General features: G+C 37.0%; 3 protein-coding genes across 3 annotated transcripts; 1 reads left to right on the top strand and 2 right to left on the bottom strand.

Moving 5' to 3' along the window:
• The first annotated feature begins 3,807 nt into the window (after positions 1–3,807).
• LOC147866789 (alkaline/neutral invertase A, mitochondrial-like) lies at positions 3,808–9,110 on the top strand. Its single transcript, XM_087317272.1, has 7 exons — positions 3,808–4,469; positions 5,898–6,607; positions 6,773–6,938; positions 7,036–7,247; positions 7,350–7,843; positions 8,034–8,082; positions 8,358–9,110. The coding sequence occupies exons 2-7, from the start codon at positions 5,912–5,914 to the stop codon at positions 8,673–8,675; spliced, it is 1,935 nt and encodes a 644-aa protein (XP_087173398.1). The 5' UTR covers positions 3,808–4,469; positions 5,898–5,911; the 3' UTR covers positions 8,676–9,110.
• A 2,899-nt stretch (positions 9,111–12,009) lies between these two features.
• On the bottom strand, positions 12,010–14,388 carry NDHT (Chaperone DnaJ-domain superfamily protein). The gene is made up of 2 exons (XM_087317271.1): positions 13,939–14,388; positions 12,010–12,581 (listed from the first exon to the last, which is right to left on the bottom strand). Exons 1-2 carry the CDS (start codon positions 14,295–14,297, stop codon positions 12,164–12,166), a joined length of 777 nt encoding a protein of 258 aa, XP_087173397.1. The 5' UTR covers positions 14,298–14,388; the 3' UTR covers positions 12,010–12,163.
• A 901-nt stretch (positions 14,389–15,289) lies between these two features.
• On the bottom strand, positions 15,290–20,250 carry LOC147866787 (U11/U12 small nuclear ribonucleoprotein). The gene is made up of 8 exons (XM_087317270.1): positions 19,957–20,250; positions 19,110–19,464; positions 18,172–18,255; positions 17,960–18,025; positions 17,798–17,870; positions 16,855–17,336; positions 15,730–15,770; positions 15,290–15,640 (listed from the first exon to the last, which is right to left on the bottom strand). The coding sequence occupies exons 1-8, from the start codon at positions 20,112–20,114 to the stop codon at positions 15,538–15,540; spliced, it is 1,362 nt and encodes a 453-aa protein (XP_087173396.1). The 5' UTR covers positions 20,115–20,250; the 3' UTR covers positions 15,290–15,537.
• Positions 20,251–21,966: the final 1,716 nt, after the last annotated feature.

Raw genomic sequence — 21,966 nt, 5'->3', positions numbered from 1 at the left:
CAAATGGCTATGCCCAATGTGAATTCGAGTGTAGAAAACTCAAAGAGATGTTTCACAAAAGATAAAAACAAATTAAGAAGAGATGTCAATACCACCTCCACCCACTAATATACGATAGTGTAATTGACAAAGGAATTATCAAATATATGAACAACTGAATGGAATAATTTATTAGAAAGCGAGCAAAAAAAGTTATGTTGATCATACAAATAATGTAAATGGGATGTCACAAACATAGTATGAACCATACGTGCATTCGCATTCAAGAATGTTTCAATAATTTGAGTATGGTAAACACCCTTGCAGTATGGGAAATACCATACATTTGTATTCATATTTATTATAAGGTAAATTTTTTAAGGTAAAAAGTGAAAAAAAAACTTTAAGAATGATTTGATAACGTATGTCATATGCATTTGTTTTCATTTTCATGAAAAAGGATGTTTGCCAATGCATTCGAGTATATTACGTACTATGGTCACAAACTATCAGAACGCCATGAAAAGCTAAACAGTACAAGCCTAGATGGTAACATAATGGAAATAATGAACTAAGCATGTGAGTTTGAGTAGCTTGGAAATAGTGAGCTAGGTGATTTTAAAGGAGCTACTGAAACTTATGCTCAATAAATGCTACTAAAAGAATTTCACAGCTATGCAAAAACAATTAGAATTATTGTGTTACTACCTCCAGTACATTGGATCAAATGTCGTTGCTAATGAAAAATGGCAAGAAGAAGAGCTAAGGTCCACAGGAAATGGCTAACTTTTAATAGAATCATAGAAAGAAAAAGGTATGTCCCCCCTTGGATGAAATGAACTAAAGCTCTAACACAACAACTTTTCAAGTCTCGTGACCTTTCCCCGTTCATCAAGATGATCATGTTTATTTTAAGAAAGCGAACAAAATGAACCTATTTTCTAGGTAATTGAATGACATGAAATTGATCAAGAAAATTGCACAATATTATTGAATGGCACTCATCAAGATTTGATACACGTGTTTGCAAAAACATATCGGCCCATTGATTATGCATTTGAAAGTCGGTGAGAAAGGATATGAGATTATGGATTTTGGAACATAATATTGATTTTTCCAAAAACTATCATAAAGCTTAAGAAAATGTAATGGGCACCGATGGACTATAATACCAACAGTCTTATCAATTGAACTTTATTCTTTATTTTGGAACCTAGAAATCGTAGCTTCAAAACCTCTAATGGACTCTAGTCACCGATGTATGGCATGCACCATGAGTTGGTGTGAATTATGAACGATTTATTTTGACAACTATGTAAAAGGACTTAGAGGGTTTCTTAGGATCTTATTGGGAATATTAACTTCCTTTGAATAATACAAATCCCATCAAACCTACACATGACTGAACGATCAAATCAAAACCCATTCACTCATAGAGACCATCCAATATGTACATGTGCAAGCTTTTATAAGCAAACACAAGTGCATGTCATGTGTAAGAATGCATATATACTTGTGCATGCTTGGCTATAAATTATAGGTTTTAAGTGTGTGCATATTCAGTATGATGCACTGACACTAACAATGGTTAGAAACCACCTAATGATTAAGGTATAAAAAAAAGTTTAGTACTCAAACAAAAGACCATTAGCAACACACAAATGATAGTTGGTAGCAACCTAAAGGTCACTTAATCACGTACTCAACACTAGAATATTGAACAGACACAATACAATACCAAACACACATAACTAACTAGCCCAACTAGAATACTTTATGGGTATGTTTAACCATTGGAAGGAGAGCTCGAGTTATCAACATCTACACAACATGAAGTCCAAATGGAATCAATGAAAATACGAGTAGAGTGGATTATTTGACTATTTTTGAGTTTGTGTACAATGGAGAATACATAGTCTTTGGGATGCTCACCCTTCAAATTGGTGTGTGCTTTTGATCTACAATAACCAATTGGTGTGTAGTTGGATGAATAAAATTCCTTGATGTCTAAGAATTTGTTGAAGATCCTATGTTGGATATATGCACTTCATGATATCTAAAGCTCAATATTTGTATAAAAAGTGTTATGAAGAGAAACAAAAAATCATTATATTTTAGCAAAGGTAAACAAATGTATCTCCAAAGTTCCCGAAAACTACTACGAGAGGTTAAAGATTGATGAGGTTCCAAAGCTATTGGTTCATTGTGCCCTTTCTAATTCCCCCAAAAAGTTGGAGAGAAGGCTAAAAAGTCCGATTCAAATTTGTGGATTAATGTCCATCCAAATTTGATGTTAGCAACTTCAAGAACAATATGTTGAGGCATGAAAACCCACTAGTTTCTTGGTCAATATGTTGTTCTCATTTTGTTCAATATGTTGTTGGAGTGCGGCAATGTATTTTTAGACATGCACGAAAATTCTCGTTTCATAATGGTCATCATGAGTTTGTGACTAAGTGGCAAGGGGATTAACCAAACCCACGATTCTTAACGTTCATCATCAGTTTGTGATTAGATAAAATCATGTTTTGCAAGAGACATACTTGAGTAGTTTTCATGGGGCAAAGATTTGAACATGTGTAGAACAACGTGAGGACCACATTAGCACCTGATGTGACAACCAAACATTTGTACAAAAACTAGCCTCATGTATGAAATTATCGCAAGGTGAGCCAGTGACATGCTATTTTCTACGGTAAGTCTTAACTAGGAAGTCAACAAATGGAAGCTCCCCACGAGGAACACTTTCATGATGTATGAATGTGCCAAAGATCTTTGAGATTTTCATCGAAAGGGAGATAGACACCACGTTTTCTTTCTCAATGATGGCTAGTAAACAAAAACAAAAACAAAAACAAAAACAAAGACAAAGACAAAGACAAAAACAAAAACAAAAACAAACTAAATAAAAGGAAGAGGAAGAAGTAAAAGAGAAAGAAAACGAAAAAGAAAAAGAAGTAAAAGAAAAATAGAAAAAAGAAAAAGAAGAAGCAAAAGAAAAAGAAGAAGTAAAAGAAAAAGAAAAAGACAAATGGAAAGAAAAAAAGAAAAAAAGAAAAAAAGAAAAAAAGAAAAAAAGAAAAAGAAAAAAGAAAAGAAAAGAAAAAGAAAAAGAAAAAGAAAAGAAAAGAAAAAGAAAAAGAAAAAGAAAAAGAAAAAGAAAAAGAAAAAAAGAAAAAAGAAAAGAAAAGAAAAAGAAAAAGAAAAGAGAAGAAAAAGAAAAAGAAAAGAGAAGAAAAAGAAAAAAAGCAAAAGAAAAAAGAAAAAGAAAAGGAAAAAGAAAAAGAAAAAAGAAAAAGAAAAAGAAAAAGAAAAAGAAAAAGAAAAAGAAAAAGAAAAGAAAAGCTAGTAGATAAATAAGCAATATAGGGGTCCCAATGCTCTGCCATGTCAGCAGGTTCGTAAAAAGAGCCGATTGGGCTAGTCAGCAGAACCCGCCATGTTTCGACACGTGTCACTCGTTACTTTTTGTTTTTTAAAAGTTCTTGTGTAAAATCTGTTTTTTTTCTCAAAACGTCACACATGTCGTGTCATCTACCTCAGCAACAAAAGCCATGGCTGAGTCAGCACAATATGACACGTGGCCTCGCTTTATTCTATCCTGATTTCGAATGATTACATCCGACGTGGATTATCCCATCGTTTTTTCTATTACTTTTGTAAAGCTGACGTGGCGTGAGCGATCGTCCGCGCGGCTGCACAATTTCCATTTTCAAAAACTCTTTTTTTTTTTTTTTGTTTAAAATTTCCTCTTTTTTTTAGTATTATTTCCTATTTTTAATTATTTATTTAAAATTTTGATTTTCTTTGGAAGGTTGGCCCGATTCTTCGCATTCTTCTGTTGTGGCGCGTTTCATCGGAGCCCTAATTTTCCTGCTATCTCTGTGTTAATTCTACACAGGAACCCTAAATTCCCTCTCCGACCAAACCCTAATCCCCTCCATCGCCATATATTCTCCCTGACAGAAACGTCCTTGTAACTTCCTCTCACGATTAACCCTAATTCTCTCTCCTGCCATCGCTTCCGCTTCCGCATCTGTATTGAACACAGAAAACCTAAACTTCTGTCAAGCAGATCCTCAAGTTCTACCTGGATATTCTCGCCTTCATAGCCTCTTTTTTCAATCGCGAACCCTAGCCATATCCTTTATCCGATCGCTGATGCTTTTCTTGCTTCCATGTTTTGATACTTTCTCTTCTGATTCAATCTGTTCAGGGTCTCGCTTCAACATCATTGGTTTCTACTGAGTGTTTCGCAGCGCGACTGTACCTTCTCAGTATTTCGTTACAGATAGCTTGTTTATACTCACCGATTTTCCATATTCTGGTTCATATCACTGCAGTGTATCGACCCACTATCGTTTCTGTTCCTTGTTTCGCTTCAAGGTTGTTGCTGTTCACTCCTTCGCATCAAGTTAGTTTCTTCTAAACGCATAGTTTTTGCTTGCTGTTTCGCTGCGATCTGGTGGAAACTTTGCGTATAGCTCCAGGTATGGATATGAAACTGGATCCATCTTGTGCTTCTGGTCGGCATGTTCTCTCTCACCGATCGTTTCTATTAAATGTCATGCTTATGCTGATTCTGACGCATGTATTTTAATGTAGAGTGTGTTTTTGTATGCTTTTCGTAAAAGTTACTTTTCGATCTGTGGCACACTTTTGCATTTGTTTTGGTTCGTCTTAGCGTTTCCATCCAAATGGTGTGCATTTGTTTTCAAAGACTGTAGTTCGAATGGCCCTCCTACCCGTTGTTATTCAATGTGATGCATTAATTTCACAAAGGACTGTCATTTGCCTACCTATATAAAAATTTCAAAGAAGCAATTTGGAACTTGCTTAACCTTTCGATTTTACTACATGTTTTGGCTTCGAGTTTTTTTCTGTCAAGTATTTCAATTCAATTTTCTTGGAGTTTTGTCTCGGAAACAAACTGTGTTTTACATGTGTGAACAGGAAACTCTGCTTAATCTTGGACTTCCACTATGTGTGTTTCTCTAATGAAAGCAGACTGTATCTGCATATTTTCAATTCATGCGTGTTTTTTCAAGTTTCCATGAAGATCAATATTTGATTCTATCTTGATTCTTGTATAATTTGGTCCTTGTGCAAAGTTTTTTACATTAATCTAGCTTTTTGGGCTTTAGCAGCCTGTATTATGCTTTTCTGAAAGAAAGACCTTTAACATTTGTGCACATTCAAGTTTCCATGAAGATCAATATTTGATTCTATCTTGATTCTTGTATAATTTGGTCCTTGTGCAAAGTTTTTTTGCATTAATCTAGCTTTTTGGGCTTTAGCAGCCTGTATTATGCTTTTCTGAAAGAAAGACCTTTAACATTTGTGCACATTCACTAAATTATCTTGCTAAAACTTGGAATTTTGGAAAGTGAAATTGATTCTTGTTGTTGGACAAGACTGTAGTTCAATCTTGTTGGACAGGACTGTATTTTGCACATCTAAATGGAAAATGTCCTTGTTTTTTAATTTTCTGTCATTGAGGCCAAGAAAAGTCTGTAGCTTAAGGTCTTGGAGACCTGAGTTTTCACTTCAATCTGGTGCTTTGTTTACAGCTGACTGCAAGTGACTGTATTTTGTATTCCTGAACGGGGAAGTTAGCATCTATCTTGTACATATTCTTAAATATGACATCTTTTTTTCCATTTAGCTGAAGGTATCAGCGTCAGTCTTGTTTAATCTTGCACTTCTGTGAACTGTTTTTCTACAAAATATTTTATTGATTTCTTACATGTTAATTGCAAACAGCTAACACGCATATTGTTTCTGGTAAATCAAGATTTTTTCTTTCTTCTATACTGTCAACGAGGCATCATTTCTTTGTGAAAGTTTGTAACTTTTACCGACTCGCTGAATCATACAGAACGTTAACCATGAATTTCTTGTGTTCTGATCACAAACAGGCATCATTCTTACAATGAACATCTCTCTTCCTTCCCCCAATGCTACCTCAAAGTTTGGGAGGACATCAGTGGCCTACTATTTTCTTCCACAAGGATCTAGACATGTGAGGGTTGTCATCTCTTGCAAGTCCTCATATAGTAGTTCCATACGAGTTTTTCTTCATCGGGGCAAGTTGCCACTAGCAGTTCAGAGGAGGAATTCAAGAAATCAATCACATAATAAATGTCCAGGTGTAAGGTGTGAAGCTGATCAAGGAAGTATAAATGCGAATGCTTATTCAAGCTCATTGAATGACCTAGAACGCATAAATCTCACAGTTGGGGGTGAGTCACTCACGGAAAGCTTTTATCTCCCGAGTGTGTCTGTAAATCCACTATGGATCCAAGGAGAATCTGTTATGGTCAATATTCCTCCTACATCAGAGAAAGCTCGTGCTGAAGGGACTTTAATTGAAAAAATTCTTGTAGAGAAGAATGTGACAATAGAAAAAAAAGTTGAGGAAGAAGCTTGGACTCTGTTAAGACACTCTGTGGTGAATTATTGTGGAAATCCTGTGGGAACTGTTGCAGCTAGTGATCCCAGTGATTCTGCTCCTCTAAACTATGATCAAGTTTTTGTACGCGACTTTGTTCCTTCAGCATTAGCCTTTCTGCTCAATGGGGAACCTGATATAGTCCGGAATTTTTTGCTCCACACGCTTCAATTACAGGTAACTCTCAACTGATTAATTGCGATACACAATTGCTTTTATTCATTTTGTGTTGTATCTAGTCTAGGTACATTGGTGTTTCTCCATATTTTTTGCTACCAGATGTTAAATTGGATCCAGTGGGTTTTTTAACTTCTTTGGTTCTATCTTATGTGGTCATTTCAGAGTTGGGAGAAAACAGTTGATTGCTATAGTCCTGGAAGAGGTCTCATGCCTGCAAGCTTCAAAGTGAAAACTGTATTTGTGGAAGATTCTGACGGTGCTACTGAGGATGTCTTAGATCCAGATTTTGGAGAAGCAGCAATCGGCCGTGTAGCACCTGTTGATTCAGGTACTAAAATGTGTAAATAATGTCTCAAATCCTACATCAACCTTGGTAGTTCTCTTATTTTATCTCAATTCATTAATTGAGCTCATTTGTGCATCAGGATTGTGGTGGATTATTCTCCTCAGAGCTTATTGCAAGTATACAGGAGACTATGCATTGCTTGAACGTGTTGATGTTCAAACAGGGATGAAGCTCATTCTGCAATTGTGTTTAACAGATGGGTTTGATATGTTTCCAACTCTTTTGGTGACAGATGGATCATGCATGATTGATCGTCGAATGGGCATACATGGACATCCGCTTGAAATTCAGGTATCCATATGAATTAATTTTCATAAATATATTGCATTATGTAACTGTTTCTTTTATTATTGATTATAATAACAACTTTTCTGCAAACTTTTGCTTAAACAGTCATTATTCTACTCAGCCCTCCGATCTGCAAGAGAGATTCTAATACCTGAAGATGGTGTTACTGATCTTCTCAGAGCAGTGAATGCAAGGTTGAGTGCTCTTTCATATCATATTCGGGAGCACTATTGGATAGACATGAGAAAACTGAACGAAATATATAGATACAAGACAGAGGAGTATTCACATGAAGCCGTGAACAAGTTCAATATATACCCTGAACAAATTCCCATTTGGTTGAGTGATTGGATGCCAGAAAATGGAGGGTACTTAATAGGGAATTTGCAACCTGCACACATGGATTTTAGGTTCTTTTCTCTTGGAAATTTATGGGCGATTTCTGGGTCTCTCGTATCTGCTGAGCAATCAGAAGGAATATTGAATCTGATAGAAGAAAAGTGGAATGATCTTATTGGCAAGATGCCTTTAAAAATTGCTTTTCCAGCACTTGAATATGATGAATGGCGTATCATCACTGGAAGCGATCCAAAGAACACGTATGACTGATACTTGTGCTTTTCCTCATAAGAAAACTTTTTCATCTGCATTTATCTTTGGGGGATGGATTCCTTCGGTAAAAAGGGAAACAAAATTATGCCTTTGAATTCAGGTTCTATAGGTTTCTTTGGAATTAAAAACGAAAAATCAATTATGCCTTTACATGACAGAAACTCTGATTTCGTGCAGGCCGTGGTCTTATCACAATGGGGGCTCCTGGCCTACTCTTCTATGGCAGGTGAGAGGATGCATAAAACCGTTGAAGTTTTTCTTGATCACTTTGGATGATGAACTATTTCCAAACTAAAAAGAGATTAGTTTCTGTAAGAGAGCAACAAGGCCTGCCACAAAATAACAAATATCTGCTAAAAAGGAACAAATTTAGTTAGAAATCAATAATGTCTGTTTGAAAAGCATCAATTGCAGTTACAAAGAACCATCTCAGTGAGGAAGTATCAATTTATATTTGAAGGCACCTGCATGTATATACTGATATATCCGTATTTTTTGCAGTTCACTGTTGCTTGCTTGAAAGTGGGAAGAGCGGACCTTGCCAAAAAAGCTCTACAAGTTGCTGAAAAGCGGCTTCCAAGAGACAATTGGCCTGAATATTATGATACCCGAACAGGTAGACTTATAGGAAAGCAAGCTAGGCAATTCCAAACATGGACAATTGCAGGGTTTTTACTATCCAAATTGTTATTGGATAATCCCGATGCAGTCAAGATTTTAACATTTGAAGAAGATTTGTCACTACTAGAAGCAATGTCATGCTCCATTGATTCTCATCCTCGTCGGAAGAAAAGAAGCAAGAGTGCACGACCATCATAGAAGGCTTATATACACATATATACACCATTGCATGATCAATTCCTCACCAGGTGAAAAGGAAACCCAGAGATCAAAGTTATCATGCAGAATAAGGTTCTCTTTTGTATATATAAATATATCTACAATCTTTTGCAAATGGCAAGCAAAAGATACTGGAGGTTTACCATTTTGGTAGTGGTGGGCTGTATCAATAGTCAGGTAGTCAAGATTTCATCGGGAACCCATCAATGGGATTTGTAAATGTATATGTAATATGTTGATAGGAAGATTCCATTATTCTGGTAGATAAAAAATACCAGCAGCTTTACAAACTTTGATTCATTAGCTGCATGAAGCTCCAGAATCTTCAACAAGCAGCCAGTTTGTAAACATAATTCATACTCTGATTCATCGCTTAATTTCTAAGATAATCTTAGTAAACCTTTTTAACAACAATTCTGTATGCTGCTTTTGTTTCTTTGAACACATTTTCAATGATTTGATCATGTATCGAATTCATGCTTGCATCTTTGTTCTCCTACATTCTTCTTGGAAGGTATCAATCTTTGTGAATTTTCAAGTGGAGCACAGCGGCTGCATTTTCTGTGCATATATTATAATGATGTCTCAAAAGCTATGTTATGCTCTTGCTATTTCTCATACGGTGGTAGGGTGAGATGTATGTTCTTTGTTGCAAAGATGTTGATGATTATTACCTACACCTCAGAATGACTACAAAAAGATCTTGAGATTGTCAATAGGCTCATTTCCTGCTAGATAGTATCACAGAAGAGGAATGCATCTCCCCACCATTCTAAATGCTGACCATCAAATTCTGTTACAAAAAGATGCTACAAGATTAAAATATGTTCTTTTAAATGTGAAGCCGTTAGGCTATTCAATAAGCGTTTCAATATGTACTGTTGTGCTTATTGTAGAAGCGAATTTCCAATGACCCGCCCCTTTTTCATCCGTAGAAGTGTGACCATATATACATGTGCATATGGTTTCGCATCATCTGAAGATACATATGTATCAAGGAAGATTGATGTGCAAAGACAGATACAACCTCTCCTTTGGCTCTCTGAATCATTATAATCGTCCCGAATTGACTAGAGATTCATGCATGGAAGATAGATGTGTCACAACAGCGATGCATTCTCTGCTCTCCATTGGCGCTTTGGAAGCAATAACCATCGCCTCTAACTTGACTAAAGGTTCGAGATCATTCCGAACACTCATAAATTTCAGCTTCATGGTGACAAACGAATGTATACACTCCAGCAACCTGTCCTTTCGAGCCAGTGTTTTCAGCCATACATAACTTTTGTGATCTTTGTCGTTGATGATAGCAGTCATTTCAGGAGTTGAATGACTCCGGCACCAAGCTTGATAATGATGATGATGATGATCAGGGGCCTATTTTGTCACCTAAGAGGAGGAATGTGGCTTCTTCCATAGCGATTGGTAACCAATCCGATAAAGGTAGAACATATGAAACAAGGTGTGGATACTACTGCTAGTACTACCCTGATGAAAGTATCTGAAGGTTCACAATCTCGAAAAAACATGGACTGCATTTGCTGAGCGCAAGATCTCCTTAGACGATAGAAAAAGAAGTAAAATTAGCTGAGAAGAGGTTCTTTCTCGAGGAAAGGAAGCTCAAAGCTACCATTGAAATCACTATGGGCTTGATTGCTTCTATGGAGAGAATGACACACACGATTTCTAGTAGCATAAGAATTTTCTTGTTACAGGCAAATGACCATATAATATCCCGTGGTGAGAATTTACCGTAGTATTCTATACACGTGGATAAAGTGCGAGGGTTAAACGAGAGTGTAAAGAAGGGGATTATTACTTTTAATCCTCGGGATTGAGACAACCCATGAGGCCAAGTGTGAACTTGCATGGGGGCCTTAGGTCTGGCTATAAATATGAGGCCTAGCTACCCTCGTTTCATCATCTCTTGACTACATTGAGACTCTGTTTCGTGGTGGGTCAACTCTTGTAGCGAGTGCGCCAACACCAAATACGACTCGACGTCACAACGGTGGTATGGGACGTCGATTGAGGCTCGAGTCCGTCTCGATCCCTTTGCTCAGGGGTGGTCAGGTGGATTGGCATCCTTCTTTCTCTCTCTCCTTTCTTATTTTATCTATCTTTTATCCTTATCATATGCTTACATTGGATCATAACTCTAACATTTCTAGTCTAATATTAGCTAAAATCATAGAGTATATCTCATATCTTAGTTTATCATGGCTTTGTTCAAGAGGCTAAAGATTTGGCAAAGGGTTTACTAGAAGGGGGATTGTGCCTCTAAGAAACCAAGTAAAACATCCCAAAAGTTCTAAGGATATGATTTTATCCATGTCATCATCACTTGTTGTTAACATCAAATTTTGGTTGTGAGATTCATAATTGGTAGGTTGATGATCGCTCAGCTTAAATGATTTACTAGGTGTTACCGTGTTTGCATCACCTGTAACAAGTATATTATGCACAACAACGGTCAAGCATTGGTTTTAAAAGCTGAAACATTACATTGAGGTTAATGGGGAATTTCCTTTTGCAATCAAGCTTCTTAATTTGGGGTGTGAGTTTATGACTAAGACTTTTGATGCATGGCTGCACTTGGAATGGATGGGTATCAATGGTCATGGATTGTTATGGATGTGTGGGACATGCACAAGAAAAATATAAACTTCTAAAAGCTCCCTATCACAAGAAAAAACGACACTACATTTAACAACCCCATCAAAGTCACACCCCATGCTTACCCATTTGGAAAGTTGGGAACCTAGGATCCCCATCCCATAGAATACAAGATATGTATTGTAAGAAAACAAGGAGAAACCCTTTGCAATCAAGCCACCATGTGCTTCGCTCATAGCTTGTTGCTTTGATTGATAGAATTAGACAATACCAATTTGACAAATCACACTGACTACATATTAGTGATGAAAACAATGTGCAAACCTTGAGATGTGCACTAAAGGTGGGGTTACAAAAACTCACAGAGCATTTTGTCGTCATTGCTTGCTTTGTGCACTAAAAGTGAGGTGACAAAAACTCAACAAGGATTTTGTAGTCATTTCTTGCTTTGTCCACTCAAGTTCATAGAAATCCTCATATTTGAAACCTCGTATTTGTTTTGCACATATGGGCTATACCGATGATCAATGGAATTAGTTTCTAAACGTTATAATATGCACTGACAAAACCTTGCAAACGATTTTGCGGACATTTGTCCCTTCATTCGAGTCAATTATTTTGCTCATACTGCTTGTCAGAATTTAATTATTTTCTCAGACTGAAAAAATGGCAGCTTCAATAATGAATAAAGAGAGAATGCAACCTCAATCTGTATCCACTAACTTCTCTATATATCTCAATATTATACATGCTTGTCTTCAAACGCTTAGGTTTCAAGTGAGAAGTCTATTTTCCCAACATGTACAGCAATAAGATAATATACAGCTATTTCTTATATATACACAAAAGGCTCAATTTTTAAAGAATGCAACATACACAGCAGTGAGAATTGCAACCAGTAAGGCAAATGCATCAAAAAGAAGTGCTGCCCAAATTTGACCAGTGAACTCTACATATTCACTGTCTGTGCTGGTATCCTTAGTTGCATATCTTATTTGGGAACCTACACTTTTTTGTGTTTGATCAACTTCATAGGGCCATACAAATCCGCCACCTTGTTGCCGAGAGACTTCCTGTGCAAGATTCCAGTCATAAAATCGACGTTCCTCAATACTACTAAGAACATCATATGCCTCTTGTAGCCTTAAGAACTGTTTTGCAGCTACTTCTAGTGGCAAGGTCGTCGTATCAGGATGATAAAGCTTAGATAGCTTCCGATAAGACGCCTTGATTCTTTCCCCATCAGCATCTGTAGGCACGCCCAAGAACCTAGAAAATAATAGAGAACTGAGAAAACACTTGAACAATGGTTATATCTTATTCACAAGTAACACTTCTTGGTGACAGCTTGGTGTTTCCATTTTCCCCAGACCTATGCTTAGAAGAAAGAACGTACCCATAGTTACCACCATCTGGACTTTTCAAGAACTACAATAGCTTCTCAACACCAAATCAAGAAACAAAGACGAGAAAGAAAGAGCCAGAAACAGTTGAGCAGAAATATGGTAGAGAACTTTACCGCTATTCACAAATAATACCACCAAGACAAGATGCTACTTTCACATTTTGGTAAAAAAAATGTAATGAAAACTTCCCTAGTTAGCTTGCCCGCATCATCAAACATGCATAATAATAACATGGAGGTCAATTACTCATAATAAGTATGCTCCAGATGATGTATATTCTAGTGAACCCCTACAATCATATGCCTGGTATTGCTTAAAAGGATATGAATGGTCTCATAATACCCAAGCTTGAGCATTAGGTAGGTAAAATAGAAAAAATGCTTTATGACTGGTGCTCAGTAATAAGAGTTTAATGACATTTAAGTCTATATAGACGGATCCTTGTAACATCACATATAACGGAAGGAAGTGGGCCTTGTAACATCTCACCATACAAGCTGATAAAAATTATATAATTCATGTGTCATGAGCAACATTCATATCGAGCAATAAATATCAAACTATGAATGAGATATGTGCTATCTGTGCCACTATTCACAATCATGCACATCAATCTTCAACTTGTTCCTGAAGTATTCTGAAAGGACACGGATGGTGATTTTCTCTCTAGAATCTTTTAAAGAAGAATCTCTTCGCCAATGACCATTAACTTTCTCGAAGGTCCTAACAACTATTTACTCTCTAAAAGGTTCCAATGGCCATTAATGGTACAGAGTGGTTCTAACAAGCCCATATCTTGTGATGCATATGCCATACGATGTGTGACATTACTCAAACATCAAGCAAAGGTCAATTTCAGAAATTTGGGCTTAATTGCAAGGAATGCAATGAATCTGAAGGAAATTTGAGTAGTTGATTCATCATTCGCCATATACATGAAAAAGGAAAAACTTTACTTGAAAACGTGCACCCAACCTCCCATTCACAGGAAAGGAAAGCCCATGTCCTAAACTTTTAAGCATAATTGTAGCAGAATCAATAAATCTGAGGTATTATCGATACCATTGATTCCTCATGTGCATTAGAGGAGTAAACATTCAGTCTAATATAGTTGACTTCTTCCATTTAAAAGCAAACGTATACGAAAATCAAACAAAAGTTCAAAGAGGAAGAAGGAAAGTAATTATTTTCCTTAGAAGACGTTAATATTTCTTTCTTACTCGTAGTGAGAATCAGATGCTTGTGAGACGAGATCTGAGACAATGTCGTCGAGAGCAGAAGAAGATTTACTACTTGTTGAAGAGGAAGAGGGTGATGATGAAGAAGAAGAAGACGAGATCCATCCTTCATCAGGAGAGTTCCAATGGATGCGGGTATCCACTTCAGGATTAGGGTTCCACTCTTTCCGTTGATAACCACAGCGAAGGTTTACCAAGCTTCTTCTGCTTCTGTTTGTGTTTGTGTAGCTATGTTGAAGGATGATAGCATGCTGAGAGCTTGAGACAGGAACCCTAGAAGAAGGGAGAGGTGGAAGAGGAAGAGACAGAGGGGGTACTGAGCAACAGGATTTAGCCTTCATGATCTTGCTCTCTTTGTCTTGTGCTATATGAATATCTATGCCAAGGCTTTTCTCTGCTCACACTGAATTTGGAAAAGGATTTTGAGTGTGTGTAAAGAATGAGAACCACTTATATGCAAGATAAAGACGAATGTAATGAGATTTTGGGCCCCTGCCTACTTGCATACTCTCTCAAGGTCTTTCCATCAAATCAAGAAGACATCTTCTTCTTATCATCCGGCACACGTTTTACAACCATCCCACTCCCAAGGCGACCACCTCTCTCATACATCTTGTGGTAATGAGAACATTGTTTTGTCTCTTGATTTTCCACTAAACATTCCACCCCCACCCACTCCTTGAACAATCACAAACTTGAGAACATAATGGCAAATCTTGGACTTTGGCTACAATGTCCTCTTGGTGCATTTTATAAATACTTGCTGTTTCCAATATGGCCAAAACTATAGACTTTATACCATCAAAAATTATATTTAGAAGTTGTATGAACGTCATAGCATTGATGTTCAATCCTTGGGCCTCAGGCTTGAGGCTTTTCATCAAGGTATTCCAGTTGTCCTTATTAATGCAATTGATCACGCATGACAAAGTTATGCCTAGAATTATCATCTGCCAAGAGTTCCAATATATGTGCAGTGACCCACACCAATTTGGATAACTATGACCAAATTGATAGTAACCATTTACCTTTCCTTGGTTTATAAGAACCAAAAAACAGCCCATTAAATTATAACACAACTTATAAAGACTAAGTTTCAAAGTTTGAAAATGAAGTGCATATGAGCTTGACACCAACCTCTAAGGCGATAAAGGTCATATCATCATGTTGTTGATAATGTGGGGGAAAAAATCGATCTGTACATTATCCTAGCATTTGGACTAGGTGGGGTCGTTTATCATTTTTCTTGATATAACTAGGCATTGAGGAGCAGTAAAACCAGTGAATGAACAAATTCCGGCAACTTTTATCCATGCCATCACTTATATCCATATCATCATGAATGTGCAAAAGCCATTTTGAAGCTTTCCACGCATATATACAAACAAGGAGCATCAAGCTTAACTTTAGCTAGCAATACTGGGCACCAATTATTTCATTGGCATCAATTATCAACAGAGATATCCAACACATAAACACACTGCCTGCCACCACGCTTTCAGCATGTAAAATAATCCATCACTCATGGTATATATACAAGTTTGAGATTGCTCCATTAACTCTTTATGTGCAACAATTGTGTCAGTGTGACTTATTATATTGTTGTCCATCGTCCATTACTACACAAGATGCCCATACTTGATCAGCTGGTGGAGGTGGCTCCACCCAATGACCAGGTATACGACTGTAATAGAAAAATAAGATTATTGTAGTCAGTTTCTATACAACGAAAAAGCCTCCATTTTTTCCATCAAAGGATTAAAATTCACTCACCTTCCACCAGGTAGAATAAAAGTGTCCCATAATCTTCGCACCTACAGGACATACCAGAAATGATGCAAGTTCAGTGTAATTTCTATGTAAGTCGTTCAAAAATGGTGGAATGTGGACATTTTAAAGCCAGAAGGATAACAAAACAAGGTGGAGTTTCTATTGCTTTCAAGGCATTATTCTATAGAATCTTGTACTTTGGATTCTTCCAAGTGAACAAAAGTTGAGAACCACCTTGACGGGATGAATGAAGAAAATAATGCAAGAATCTCACATTCATAACATCAAATAATGCAAATGTTTGGGTTCAACTAAACAAAAAAATGTCTCAGGTGCTTAATTTCACTACTAGGATAAAAACTATAAAAGTTTATTAACCCAAATAATACAATACTTTTAAAGTTGGCCAGCCCTCAAAATCCCTTAGTTTGCCCTATGATCTTGTTTCAAAACTAATTTTAAAAGTAGCCATTTAAACTTCATACATTAGAATCATTTTAAAGATATACAACCTACATGTCTAAACATGAAAAAAATCATTGCTTCAAAAGTTGTCTACCCTCTTATTGCATAAAGCTTATCGTATGGTACAGTTGTGCACACTTTACATTGTTGTCACTTGTTCACCTCAGGCTTAACCATCAAAATTACTCGTTAAACAAATATTTTGCCTATATTTCTCTTTTATACAGCCGATCTTGTGAGCCATGACCAAGAAGGGTTCACAAATTTATACCGAATTGCTGATTGCTTGGAAGCTTGGATTTTTCAATTGAAGGTTTCTTAACAGCCCAAAGCCCTAGTGAAGAGGGATGAGTCTCCTTGTTGGGATACAAATAACACTGCAAACAATGTTCAGTAACTAGTTATAGAGAAATTAAACTGGCCAGTGTCCACAGAATCCTTGGGATTCCTATAAGGACTGGGGTGACTTCAGTTCCGAGATGAGATTCCAATAAAGTCTATAATATAAGTGCCTAAATGTTTATATAGTCTCTAGTCCCTATGGAACTTTCTATGTTAAGGACAACCAATTAAAATTCTAGGCCAACCCCGTTTCCAACTCAAGTCACTTATTAATCTTGGAAGAATCTGCCCATAAGACAACACATCTGCACAAAGAAATACCTCGATGAGTGCACCCATATCCACACTGCTCCCGTAGTAATAATGGTAGAATTCTGCTGGTAGTGCTCCATCCCCAAGTCCAGCATTCATGACTCCCACTCTAGGGACAGATTTGTGATTGACATTTGAGTTTTCTACGTTTAAAAATGGCATGTTGTGGTCCTTCGCTAGGGATTTCGACTGTCCACCTTGTTCAGTTTCTATATCTGGTTTTTGAGTTTCTGACTGTATGTATTGCAAGTTGGTATGATCCTTTACTAATGACTTTGACTCCTCGCCATGTTCACTGTCTATATCTGATCTTTTTGCTTGTAAATGTATGAATGTATGCGTATATGCAGCCTTTCCAGCTTCCTCAGCATTTGCAATAGCTGCTACGGTTGAGCTTGTGTCAGCCGCAGCTGCAGATTGCCTCTCTTCTTCTTCAACAGCAGCTTTAACCCTTTCCATGAATCTGTTGTCTTCTTCTGGGAAGAAACTACCTAGAATATAAAACCACAATAAAGGGTAAATAATTGCATGAAAGCATTGTGTGTGTGTGCGCGCGCGCGTGTGTGTGGCAGGGGCAGTGTGGATATGGGTGCACTCATAACTACTTTCTTTATCTTTATTTCCACAAATGACCCTGGTAATCCCCTAGAAGAGAGCATAGAGAGAATGAATTGTGCACATATGATTAATTGTGTGAGACAGGGTTGACCAAGGATATTTGGGCAAATAACAAAAATTTAGCGCCATCACAAAAACAAAATGTCCAAACCTTGCTTCTTAGAACTACTTAGTTTATCTTTATTTCCACAAATGACCCTGGTAATCCCCCAGAAAAAAACATAGAGAGGACGAATTGTGCACATATGATTAATTGTGTGAGACAGGGTTGACCAAGGATATTTGTGGAAATAACAAAAATTTAGACCCATCACAAAAAACAAAATGTCCAAACCCTGCTTCTTGAGCTTCTGAATTCGAATTTCTCGAAGCTCCTGGAGCTTCTCGACAATAAGAACAAGTTCAAGCTGCAAAAGAATAGAGAGATACGAGTTTGAAACATATACAAACAATGGCTGTGAAGACCCAAAATTCTGGCTATTACATGTTTACTTACTTCTCTTTCATGTTTTTCTCTCTCCTCTTTTGCTTTCTGTTTCGCTACCTCCTTCATCTTTTCTATCTGAAACATAAAGTTACGATTGTAACTGGCAAATCCTAACAGAATATTAAAATAATCAAGTTATGCTTGACAAAGAGATGTCCATGGCTGCATCAATGTGATACCAAATAATAATAAATAGCAAATTTTAATCCACAATACAGTACCTTTCGCCTTGCAATAACTTTAGCTATCTCTCTTGCTCTCCATTCATCAGCTTCTCTGTCTGCTTGGCTGTATCTATCTTTTTCCTGCATGCATGTTAATTTAGATATGCAATTTTTTTGTACTCGTGTATGCATCCACGCATCAGTGATGGCCAATCCATCTTCCATTCTAAATAGTAGATTAGCAAGCTAATGTCCTTGAGCTTTATCTAAGTTGAACCACTGTTCAGCAAATTTCTCTTTAGTTGTCGATAAACTAACAGGAAAGCATTGGAACCCTAGGTTACTCTTGCACTCTACAGATATAGCCATAGAAATCATGACTCATCTATCAAAAAGATAGCTTCGATGTACATGCTCTGGATTCACCTTACAAAGATCTACGAATACAATGGTCAACTCTTTACACAAGAGATTGGGATATTTTAGTTTTGTTGTATGTTCTTCAACTCTATAGATCTAATTATACTATTCTCGTCTCATTCTATAAAAAACATTCACTATTAAGTTTGGACATAAATATCCTTATATTCGTTTTACAAAACTTGATTTATCTAGATTGGATATAGATATTTTACTATTCAACCAAGTTTACAACTTTAGTTTGGATGTAAATACTCTTAACATTACAATAATGTTTGGAGCTCATTCTATAAGACATTGAATGCTTCGATTGGATGTACGTATTCTTGAATCCATCCATACTATGCTTAATTCAATGAAGATATCTTGAGCTTAATAGACCTAAACATAGTATAATCTCAACATATCCTATAAAAAGATTAGTCTAATTAATTTGGAATGTAAAGATTTTCAAACTTAAAAAAATGATTATTTTAGCATGCATGTTATACTCTAAACCCCTATAGACCTAACCACAGTTACATTCACAACTCTACTGCTACGAAAAAGACCAATCTAGAAATTGTTTAACTTGCCTTACGAATAGCTTCAGCAGCAAGCTGGCGTTGCTTTTTCCTCCTTTTACGATTCCGAAGCAACTTAGACCGTCGGATAGACATCCTTGCAAATGCCGAAGCCTCTTCCCATGTACACTTCCCTTGTAGAACAGAAAGAAACGGTTCAAGTTGACTCTCTACAGATTGTTGTAGGCAGGTTGCACATTCTATTGCCATATCTTTCATTTTTCCAATCTCATCTGTGTTTTTTCCTTCCAAATGTTCACGAACACACAAGAAAACCTTGCTTTGTGGAGAACTATTCTCATCAGGAGGAGAAGAGGCTGCTGTGGTAGAGTCTTTCACAGAAATTAGAGACTCTAGTTCATCGGTTCTGATCAAAACATTACACAAACAAATCAAACGCAGTAACGAAGGAAAGTAAAGAAAGATAGGATAAGAAGAAGAAGAAGAAGAAGAGAATACTTGCACTGAATTCATCATTAGTAATCACGCAACATACTGATTAAAAAATGAAAATATGAGAGAAAAATAAATGCTTACACTACACCGAGGAGCTGAAAATAGTGAGAAATTAAGCAAAGGGTAAGAAGATTTTATAGCGAAGAAGAAGAAAAATCACTCTCTTACGGAGATTATCATGGCACCAAAACAAACATAGAACGAAGAAATAATGAGAGGCAAAGAAAAAGAAAAGAATGAGCAGGCTGCTTCGAGGAGATGAGCACATCCGAAATCAAGCGAAGAATGAGACGAGTGGCGGAAGAGAAAGGAAGAAAGAACGCTTAAACTACACCGAGGAGATGAGCATCGGGAAAACATTTACAGGAGAAGAAGAATGAGGTGGGGGAGTGCATGGCCTTACGCTGCTTCTAGGAGACGAACATCGTCGAGGAGGCGAGCGAGATGATGGCGGAACTGAACGGAGCTCTGATACGGAGGAGGAGGACCGGGAGCGGGAGCGGGGGAAGAGACGGGAAACGGAAGAGGCCGTGGCCAGGGGGGAGGAAAGGCCATGTCCATCAGGCCTTGGATACAGCAGAAACCGAAACAGAAACAGATTTAGCAGAACCAGGAGGAGGATGGCGCGGAAAGGCCATGTCCATCAGGCCTTGGATACAGCAGAAACAGAAACAGAAGCAGAAGCAGAAGCAGGAGGAGTCGCCATCGCCATCGCCATCGCCATCGCAGGCCCCTCTGCATACATTCCTGGGGTTTGGGAAATCTACCGAAATAGCCCTGCCCCTATTCCAATTTTACAGAAATAGACCTGGGAAATTTATTGTAATTTTCGAGATTTACAGAAATAGCCCTCCATTTTTCCAAATTACAATAAATACCCCTAGAGACTCGGCCACCTTCTTCTTTCTTACCCCTTCTTTCTCTTGGTTTGCTTGCTTTTTTGGCCCTAGATATATGTATAAACAGTATATGTATGTACATATATATATATAGAGAGAGAGAGAGACATCATCTCTTTCATTGACTCGCTCGCTCTTTAAGCAAATCCTTCCGGCCGCCTGACCATTGATGAACACAAGTAACTCTTGTTTGTTACGTGCACGACCTTGAAGGCACTTCTCTTCCACGCGCACGATATTGACATTGATTTCCCCTCGCATTCTTGTGAGAAGTTAGTTAATAAACAATGTTTGCTACTTCCTCTTATCTAGCAAGGAGAAAGATGCGATTGATTATTGTTGATATTAAGTTTTAAAGCATATAAAATGTAAGTTCTCCCATAAGTTATAGAGAGATTTTTATTGTGTTGCATGTAAGACATGACATGCATTGTTTATGCTAATTCTTTGTCTATAGCCAAGTATCCCACAAAAGAGATGTTTGCTTATTGTCATTAGGCATGTGTTTTTCATAAATGACCGAATGAATATTTATCGAGGTTTATGAAGTTTTTCACAATATACCATCAAAGAGAATGCTCGAGGAGATTGAGTAATGATGAAAGGTTTACATGTGTGCATATATGACAAGGTGAGGATGCGTAGAAAATAACAATTCAAATAGAAATTCCTTCTAAGAACCACCAATCTATGTTGTCTTGTTTTAAATGGCTATTATAGGCTTCATATCAAGCGCGTTGAAAAGGTTATTCGGAGGAAGCTCCATCAACAACAACCAACGGGATGCCAAAAGCATCAACATTTTCAGTGTCACACGACATCCACGTTGACAATAATGATGAGTTGCCATCTCATCATCAACAAATGAACTCATTAGACGCAAAAACACAAAATAGGAGCATTCAAGCAAAAATAAATTAGCAAGTAAGAATGATAAGAAATGTGTTTTTTTCACCCACCTAAAGGAGATATCACATGTAAATGAAGTGATATAAGTACTAATGTGGAGGCGATGCTTGAGAGGTAAATGACTATTATAAGTTTTGTTGGAGACATTTGGATGAAGATTCAAGGAGGAAGGCTAGAGAGTATGTGTGACGAAGCTAAAATTGCGACTTTGGAATAAATTTAAGACAATGACATTTCAATTTTGACATCAAAATATTTATTATTATTTGTTACAGATGGTGGGATATGATTTTGACCCCTGTGTCGTCTAATTCGATTCATGCGATTGGAGGTATTGTTCACACAATATAGTTTGGAGTGTTTAACTATTCCCAACAATGTCTCCAACCCCTAATATGCTTTGTAGTTCTTGTTACCCTTCTTATGACAGTTACTATTGATTGCATATATTGATGAATAACTCAAAACATCCACACATAGTTAAAGTGACCATCGATCTTATGCATACAATGGATGTAGTAGGTATCATATACATATTTGTGCACGTGTGATGTGATTAAACAAACCTTCATCCAATAGAGTCGAATGAAGACCATGCTATAAAT

The sequence above is a fragment of the Azolla caroliniana genome, unplaced genomic scaffold, assembly GCF_043228905.1.
Source record: "Azolla caroliniana isolate FFs.n. ecotype wild unplaced genomic scaffold, voAzoCaro1.0.p SCAF_3, whole genome shotgun sequence".
Lineage (NCBI taxonomy): Eukaryota > Viridiplantae > Streptophyta > Polypodiopsida > Salviniales > Salviniaceae > Azolla > Azolla caroliniana.
The sequence above is the reverse complement of the archived record's forward strand: the minus strand, read 5'-3'. Positions and strand labels throughout refer to the sequence as shown.

Bases quoted from the DNA above. Each gene is read 5' to 3' on its own strand.
- LOC147866789 (XM_087317272.1), top strand. From the start codon at position 5,912: ATGAACATCTCTCTTCCTTCCCCCAATGCTACCTCAAAGTTTGGGAGG. The intron at 7,248-7,349 runs GTATCCATATGA...TTGCTTAAACAG, and splicing joins GACATCCGCTTGAAATTCAG to TCATTATTCTACTCAGCCCT. The intron at 8,083-8,357 runs GTGAGAGGATGC...TATTTTTTGCAG, and splicing joins GGCCTACTCTTCTATGGCAG to TTCACTGTTGCTTGCTTGAA.
- NDHT (XM_087317271.1), bottom strand. From the start codon at position 14,297: ATGAAGGCTAAATCCTGTTGCTCAGTACCCCCTCTGTCTCTTCCTCTT. The intron at 12,582-13,938 runs GTAAGAAAGAAA...ATTATTTTCTAG, and splicing joins GCATCTGATTCTCACTACGA to GTTCTTGGGCGTGCCTACAG.
- LOC147866787 (XM_087317270.1), bottom strand. From the start codon at position 20,114: ATGGACATGGCCTTTCCTCCCCCCTGGCCACGGCCTCTTCCGTTTCCC. The intron at 15,771-16,854 runs GTATTTCTTTGT...TATGTCCTGTAG, and splicing joins ATATGGGTGCACTCATCGAG to GTGCGAAGATTATGGGACAC. The intron at 15,641-15,729 runs GTGAGTGAATTT...TTTCTATTACAG, and splicing joins TTTATTCTACCTGGTGGAAG to TCGTATACCTGGTCATTGGG.